At 36.7% G+C, this 9202-nt stretch overlaps 1 protein-coding gene across 1 annotated transcript; it reads left to right on the forward strand.

Moving 5' to 3' along the window:
• Positions 1-6145: 6145 nt before the first annotated feature.
• Positions 6146-8843, forward strand: LOC145279710 (uncharacterized). Its single transcript, XM_080130996.1, has 2 exons — positions 6146-6223; positions 6657-8843. The coding sequence occupies exon 2, from the start codon at positions 7886-7888 to the stop codon at positions 8579-8581; it is 696 nt and encodes a 231-aa protein (XP_079987122.1). The 5' UTR covers positions 6146-6223; positions 6657-7885; the 3' UTR covers positions 8582-8843.
• Positions 8844-9202: the final 359 nt, after the last annotated feature.

Below are 9202 nucleotides of genomic sequence, written 5' to 3' on the forward strand. Positions count from 1 at the left end.
ATAAGATTGAACAGCTTATGAAGAACTAGGACCATGGCATCACCTCCATGCATACAGCAAAGAGAAACAGCAGCATCAAACAAAGTGATAAAAGAGATCCCATATAAACACCACACATGTATAAAAGACAGACATATAAAAGCTGCACAAATAAAAGCTGTGTGTATAAAAGCCGCACATATGTATAAAGAAATTATTTTATTATTGAAAACATACAGGACGCCTTTCTTCGTTTGTTTCTGGAAGCTCTAAGTTTGACCTACAAATTCCAAACCTTTTGGGTGTAGTTCTTCAAAGATTCAGTTGAAATTAGTATGCCCTAGAGGTTGATTGACTCCTACCCTGCCGTGTGATCAGACCACTTTATAGGATTGCTCCCTGCAAAACGAAAGCAATGTCAATGTTTACGATTGCCATAACTTTACCAGTTTATGATTCATGTAAATAACTATTAATCCTCAGATTCTCCTGTTTAGACAGGGTCCAAAAAATGAGTCTCAAATCTAATAGGTACCACACTATCAGTCAGACTCCAACCTCTGCCCCATCGCTCCAATGTTGCATCCCTGTCTGTTTTAGAAGTACTTTAATGGAATGTACTCTGATGAACTCATAGCACTTGTGCCCCCTTGACGTACATATTCCTGACTAAGTCGACGAGCATCAAAATCCCAACCCTTCTCTGTTGAGGTCCCTAGATGCCAGAAATCTTTCTACTCTAATACTCGGACTGCTAGACTTTGGATTTCCCTCTCTTGTTCCTGCTTCCCTGAGTGTACTAACCTGCAAAAGTTTAAATGTAATGTAAACAAACATCTCGCTGCTCAACTCCCCACAGTGTCCTGTGAGAAATCCTCCTAAATAGTAGCCCTTACGTTTCAAGGGGCAATATATCTTATTTGAGCTGAAAAAGAGTAAAAAAAATGATAACTAGTGTATATCCTCTGTCAAAAACGATGTCAAGAAAAAAAAAACTATGCTCAGCCAGTGTTTTTACTAATGTTTATAGCAAATCATAGAATTACATCACTAATTGTTTTATAGAATCAATTCTTTATTGATTATTATATTGTACCCAATATATGGTAGTGATTTCAAAAGTTAAAAATATATAACTTGAATGCCATCAGCTAGAATCGAACCGAAAACAATTACCTCTCTAGCGATATTCACTACTATCTGAGCTAACAGCACATCCATATCAAACTTGACAAATTAACGCAATTAAACGTATAAATGTATATTTGCACATGCATAGAGCATGCAAATTACGTTAAACTATGCTTGCCAAGTTCCAAATTTTTTTTTTTTAATTTTCACTGCTTAGCAGTTAACTTGGGGTGGTAGGATGAGATTAATTCACCAACAGGAGAAGTAAGGTGCCTTCTTCCCTCCGCTAGCCTGTGGGAGATCTTTGGGCAAGGTCGAGTACCCACTTAGTTTCCCGAGCAGGGTTACATGAAGTCATGGAAAGCAGGTGACAAGTGATGTGTTGAGCAGTAGAATAGTTTTTAGGAACCGGTCAGCATTTTAGTGTGTTAGGTAGATGATACTATATGAGTACAATGGCTAAGACAATCCACTCAATATGAGCACGGCTCCTATACAAAGTAATTGCAGCCTACTATAAGTAACTTCTGCAAAGAATTCCATGGCAATCAGAAAGAAACAGAATAAAGATAACAACGGGAATAAAGATAACAGTCTATCCGGAAGTTCCTCACTCAGTAGGGTGGATTATGTGCGACAGGTAACCCTCAATCACCATCCAGCAACTGTCCGCATCAGAAAACTTCTCAGAATGGGTACATGGAATGTACTGACTATGCTACAAAAAAGGAAAATGGAAAGAATGAACTTCAATATACTAGAACTGTCAGAAGTGAGAACAGAACATCTGACAGCTACACCATTCTTTACTCTGAAGGCGATCAACACCAGAAAGGAGTTGGCATGATTCTAGATTAAGAAACCTCAAAGGCCATCAAAGGTTTCTCGACTGTCAATGACAGAGTCTTGATAGTAAAATTTAAAAGTACACTTTTTGACATTGGAACAGTACAAGTATATGAACCAACAACTAATAAAGATGATGCAGAAATTGAGGAGTTTTATGAAAATATCGAAAAGGCAATAAAGCAATTGAAGTTTCAAGATATCAGAATAATAATGAGTGACTTCAATTCAAAAGTAGGAAAAGGGAAAGTTAAAACCACAGTTGACCCATTTGGAATAGGAGTGAGAAATGATAGAGGAGAGTGGCTCACAGAATGGTGCAAGGAACAGAAGCTGGCAGTCATGAATACATGGTTTGGAAAAGCCCTGGCGATAGAACCAGGAATCAAATAGATTACATTCTGATTCAAGAATGCTTCTGTTACTCTGTAACATTTTGTAAATCCATGCCAGGTGCAGACTGTAGAAGTGATCATGTCCCAGTTTTCAAGACAATGCGACTAAAATTGAAAAAGTTGTCAAAAGCAAAAAGAACAACAAAACTGCAAATAAACATGCTACAAACTGACAAAGAAATCAAAGAAAAATACAAAATCAAAGTTGGAAACAAATTCGATGGCCTAGACGAACTCATGACTACAGAGGAAAAATGTCAGATGATGAAAGAAGTATAAAGAACTCGACAAAGTGGTTAAGAAATGTAATGAAGCCCAGGAGGAATGGATAAATATACAATGCAAGGAAATTGAAATGAATGCAAATGATATATGCATTCAGCTAGATAAAAAGTGGTTAGACGCCAAAACCTGATGATATCTCATATGAATGAAGTGGGAATTAACGCAGTCACAAAATTACTGACACAGGACAGATTCCGACAAATATGAAAAGGTCTATCTACATTGCGATCCCTAAGAAACCAGGTAGCTCAATGTGACCAACATTGTACAATCAACCTGATGAGTCACCTCAGCAAGGTTCTTTTACGTATACTCATGGGGAGAATGAGAAATAAAATACTCCCAGAAATATCAGAAACGCAACTTGGATTCATGGCAAACAAAGGCACCAGAAATGCAATCTTTACATTGAAAACTCTCATGGAAAGATCCATCGAAGTCCTGACAAACCTGTACTTCTGTTTTATTGATTACTCAAAAGTGTTCGACAATGTACAACACTCTGACTTGTTTGATATTCTAGCAAGGCTATACATCGATGAAAAAGATCTTTGAGTTCTCAGAAACATATATTGGAAGCAGGAGGCAGCCATTAGAGTAGACAATGACATCAGTCAATATAGACCAATCATCAGGTGTATGAGGCAGGGCTGCGTGTTCTCGCCTGATATATTTAATGTATATAGCAAAACCTGTGATATGCAGATGACACAGTCTTTATCGCCGGCTCTAAAGAAACACTGCAAAAGATTTTAACAAAAGTAACAGATGAAAGCGAAAAGAAAGGATTACAGCTCAATGCAGAGAAGACAGAATGCATGGTAATCTCAAAGAAAGCTGTTATAACACAATGCAACATAGCCTGTAAGGGAGACAGAATCAGGCGAATAAACACCTTTAAATACAATAGTTGTACTGTCACCACGGATGGCAAGTGTGATACAGAAATCAAGAAGAGAATTCGACAATCTAAGAAAACTTTAACAGCATGAAATGCATTTTTACCTACAGTAAGATAAGCCTTGACAAAGATACGTGCTATGAGAGCCTACATATGGCCATTCTTCTATACGGATGTAAATGCTGAACCCTAATCAAGGACACAGAACAGCGACTAAAAGCAGTGAAAATGTGGTTCATCCGGAGAATCATGAAAGTCTCACGGAGAAAAAGAAAAACAAATGCAGAAGTAATGGACATGGCTGGATACAAGAGATCCCTTCTCAAATACCATCAGAGAAAGACAGCTCAAATTTTTCAGCCATATAATCAGGGCTGACGGACTAGAGAAACTTTCATGGAGTGGCAAAATATGCAGAAACAAGAGCAGAGGAAGACAACACAAAACATTCACAGACATTTTAAACAAATTAGCAACGAATAAAGAGGGCACCAACAATGAGCTCATGAGAACGACTGAGAACAGGGAAGAATGGAGAGCCATGATTGTCACTGTTTGCAAGAATAGACCGGACACTTGAAGAAGAAGAAGAAGAAGAAGAAGAAGAAGAAGAAGAAGAAGAAGAAGAAGAAGAAGAAGAAGAAGAAGAAGCAGTTATACAAATCGATTTTGTTCCACAGGTCCGAATATGTCAAGTTTCAAGTTTGAAGACGAAAAATTGACAGAGTAGCTTGGTAGAGACTGTTCCACAGGCAGACAAGATCACTGATTATTATTATTTTTGGTGATATAAATAAAATTAAGTCAGTGTTAACTTTTATTTAGAGTAAAGGATTTTTTTCACAATTTATTTCAGAACTTGTTTGGCTTTCACCACTTGAAATAGTTTCATCCGGAGGATAGAAAATGGGGCATATTTTACTTAGTAACTTTTGAGTGATGAAAAAATGTATTATATTTATTTATATAAAATATAATAAAAACCAGCATGTTTTATTTATATAAAATATAATAAAGACCAGTATGTTTTTAATTGTATATTAATTAAAAATATACTGGTCTTTATTATGAAAGGAGTGATTTTAGTGGAAACTTATAAAGTGATTTTATATATCTCTACTATTATATAAAATGAACTTTGTCTGCGTGTGCGTGTGTATGTGTGTGTGTGTGTTTGTTCCTTATAGACTCGAACATGGCTGAGGCGATTTTTATGAAATTTCATGCCAACAAAATCGTACCATAAAACAAAGGAAAAGTGGAATAGGTATTCTAGTCTATATATAGAAAGTAGTAGCGTTTGTGTGTGTGTGTGTGTGTGTGTGTGTGTGTGTGTGTGTGTGTGTGTGTGTGTGTGTGTGTGTGTGTGTGTGTGTGTGTGTGTATACAACTCTCCTACATCCCAAACAACTAGACTAATCATAACCAAACCTGGCATGATTATGCCCTCCCCCCACCTAGGGATGGTGCATACCAATTTTCAAAGTCAAGGTCATAGCCTATGTATATATACTTTCTTACAGCCCACACTACTGAACCAACGATGACCAAACCTGACATCATGATGATCTCCAACCTAGGGATGGTGCACACAATTTTTCGAGATCAAGATCAAATGTTAGTGTCAGGTATCTTTGTTAGTATATATAAAATAAAAGTGACTGTTTGAATGTGTGTATTTGTCTCAAAAGAATTCTAGTCTGTTTAGTTGAAAACAAAACACGAAACAGTAATTACATTTATTTTTAACGAGCTGTGCATATCTTGTTTTATCTGAGTGGAGATATTTCTGAGTGGAGAACTTAGAGAAGGCAGGCAAACTACTACATCATCGAGTGGAAAACAATACACAGGTATAAAAATATAGAATATATTTATTCTGTAAGGTACAATAATAGAAATCCATGTCAGGTAGTGACAATTGATAAGTGAATTGACAAGTAAACCATAAAATGTTTGCATTCCAACTTGAGGTTTAAACTGACTCCAACTTAAATATATGTGAACTGTAGTCATGTGTTATAGCACAAACATTTCAACCAAACAAACCATACACTTCATAACATCAAATGTATTTTCATAGATAATAATTGGAGTTGGTTGGTTCTACAGAAGATCAGTTTTTTCACTTACTCTAGTAGCTCATGCTGGTTATGTATGCACTTTTATGTCCAGAGTTAAACTCTTCAGAAATCAACTAATTGAAGATCACTGATTAATATTTGCTTCATAACACGTCTGCCACTGACGACAAAATTGGCAAAATTGTCAAAATGGTCATGCCCCTGTCTAGCGAAATATGACCACCGACCAGCATTGTATCTCTGAAATCGTTGGGTGTAGGTGATCATGTGACCACTCAAAATGTTCAGAATTCCACATTATGGGAGCTCAGTAAGACATTATGATGTCCTAAAACCAATGGTTTTGGAGATATTTACAATAAATTAATTTCAACACATTTCGAACCCATGTTCCATGTAATTTACATAGATGTACTATATATGTCATGACATGACTAATCCCACTATTGCTCTGAGAGTTTTGTTACTGAGTGTTCGTGAAAATACCAAGTATATCCTATAATATTTCTTTCTTTTTGCTTTAGGAAGTGATCAGTGTTTTAAGAGTCGTTTGATGGAAAGTAATTTTTATTTGAATCACTGTCTGCTGTTATTGTAACATGGTAAGATTTTATTGCCGTTTAATCTGAACATTTGAAAATTTGAATGAAATACTATTAATGATAATATTGCACCACATTAATTATGATAAACTATTTTTAATGATATTATTACATCACATTAATTATGCTAAACTCTTTTACACGACACCTTAGTGGTTTCAAAGTTACCAGCTGAAGGAAAATTTGATAGGACTGCATGTGTTATATGCAACAGTGCCTCCGTAAAAGTGTTAACAGGTAAATTGTTTACACCTAATTGTTTGAATGTGGCATCAAACACATATTCCATCAACTGGAGAACCATTCAATTTAAGCAGTTTGTTTACTGGTGAATCTATATGAGAGTCTGAAACCTTACTCGTGCTTAAGCATAAATCTTTGATACCTTTATTGGTCAGAACATATTAGATGAACTCCTTTTATTATTTTTCAGGTACTGATGATGGTTGCAGCAAAATCCGAATGGCAGCCAAACAATTCGATGATTTTGCAGTGATCAAAAGAATAAAAGCATACAGGAGCATGTTCAAGTACCACCAAAAGCCAAATGCCTATTATTTCACTTATATTCTGAAGTTGAAAAGATCAGCTAAAACGAAATGTGATCTAGAACCTGCTGAAGAGGTTCATGATGGAGAGATAAGTGGCTGTTACAAGACTCCAAAAAGAGGAAAGAAAGGTATTAGCTCCAGTAACATTGTGTTATATGTGACAGAACAAGAGAGAGTTGTAGTGATAGGAACCGGGTGTTGTATTGCATCTCGGAGTCTGATCGAACAGCATTGTTTCTAGATGCTTTGAATACACCTGGATACACCTGGTGACGTATTTGCTGCAGATTTATACTATCATGGGAACTGCTTACAACAACATTTGCTGAAGTATGACAGACAAATAGATGCAGTGTTTGAAAATATACAGCGACCAAATGAGGCATTTACAATTGACATTGACTGCCAATACGTGTTTGATAGTCATGATTTCAAAACTAGCAGCTACAGTGTGAGCCACATTCGTGACCTTATCAACGTAAACTTGGGCACAGATCAGCAAATAGATAACAGACGTACCAAGGTTCTTCTGGTCAAGTATTTCAGCGATAGCACATGCTTCACTTATCCTGTTGACAGATGAAAATCACAAATGCTTTATTCAAGCTCCCTCCTACAGTGTAACATGGTAGAGACTATGCAGTCGGGTCCTCAACAGTGTGCATTGGAGCTACTGCAGGAATGTAAGAAGTATGATTTTGGTCTAGATGCCATGTATTGCACAAGTTAAGATGTTAGGCTTTCAACGGAATGTTACAAATAACATCGCTACAAAGGATGGTACAGTTCATGAAATTCATGTTCCTAAACACCACCAACATTAACACAAATGAATAGCTCCTGAAATTTGATACACTCTTTCAGTATATTCATTATTGGTTAAGTTCTGGATGAAGTAAGGCCCCATTTCATTGTAGCTTGACACAAACTGTCCATAACCTGTCTCAATCAAGACAGCTGTTTAACATCATGAATAGGATGAATCTAGCTATTAGCTATGATTTAATGAAGAGAATCAACACCTCCATGGCTCAAAAGATGGTGAAAGATACCCTACCCAACAGATATCCTGTATCATCAAAGATATCTGAATGTCACATTGCAGGGTGCAATGAACAATTTTAACTACACAGAGAACACAAAGTCAGGAAAGGACTCCAGTCATGACACTGTTTTAGTCATATTTCAGAACCAACCAGAAGGTAATCATTTTGAAGGCATTCACATGACAAGTTGCTCAGAACAGCCAGAAATGAAAAAATTGGCTGATGTGCTGCCTTGCCATGTTATTGAAAAGTGTTACCCGGTCAAAGGGACCGGTGATATACCAGAACCATTTTCAACAACACCTTATAATGATACAAGAGAACACAGTATTGATGATGATTATTTTCTTTGGTGTATGGCCAGGCAAAAGTACGAGAAAGCATCATTTCCTAGCTTCACAGCAAAAATGAGTGCCCTCCACGATCAACCGAAATTTGATGTTACAAAGACATCATTTGTACCCATCCTTCCATACGCTGCAACCAAAATGGACACAATATTTACATCGATGCTTAACTTTCAGGATGTCTTGAAGCAAAAGAATGGCATATCAGGGGCGTTATGGTCTGTTGAGGGGGCGTATGTTATCGCAAAAGAAATACAATTGCTGAAACCCGAACAGTTTGGTAACATATTCCTTGAAATGGGACAATTTCACATGAAGAAGATTGTAATCGCTTGCCTAGGGAAGTATCTTCGCTGTATCAGTATAGATCTGGCTTTGATTGAGACTGAAACTTTTGGGAAGATTGTTGTATAAAATAATGTCATGACAGGGGGTCACTATTGTAAAACCAAGGTGGCAATGAACCTGATATTAGAGATCATGATAATTCTAATGTTTGAAGGATTTCAGTCAGAGAAAGGCAAAAATCACAGTGAAATAGATAAGCACACAGAAACCATGGAAACTAGGATGCAACAAGCATTAGGTGCTAACCATGCAGAGTTTAAGATTTGGAATGAAAGCAAGCTATTGAATGAGGACCTGAAGAAGTTCTTCACAAAATGGAAAAAAAAAACATAATGCAATGAGAATGTGAGGTAGTTGAAGTTATTTCTAGACGAGTTGTTTCCAATCTTGAGGCACCTCACATATTCATAGCAGATAGGGTACATTCTTCTTTGAAGATTGCCTTGATTTAGAAAGGAAGTTTCCTCGTATCTAGTGGATGGGTGATGTACCACACTCTCCGACAAGGCAGCGCAGTAGGATTTGACATGGTACTTGAAAAGTGTTACAACAAACTATGCTAAGGTTGCAGGATGTATCATTGGAATAACAAGACAAAAGAAAGCAGTAGGTTTATGGAATCTTTTAAATCATGAGAAAGATCTTTATGCAGCACAACTGCTCGAATGGCATAATTTGGACAAAGGT

This window comes from Euprymna scolopes, chromosome 7 (assembly GCF_053919585.1).
Source record: "Euprymna scolopes isolate OS-2025 chromosome 7, ASM5391958v1, whole genome shotgun sequence".
NCBI lineage: Eukaryota > Metazoa > Mollusca > Cephalopoda > Sepiida > Sepiolidae > Euprymna > Euprymna scolopes.

Bases quoted from the DNA above. Each gene is read 5' to 3' on its own strand.
- LOC145279710 (XM_080130996.1), top strand. From the start codon at position 7,886: ATGAACAATTTTAACTACACAGAGAACACAAAGTCAGGAAAGGACTCC.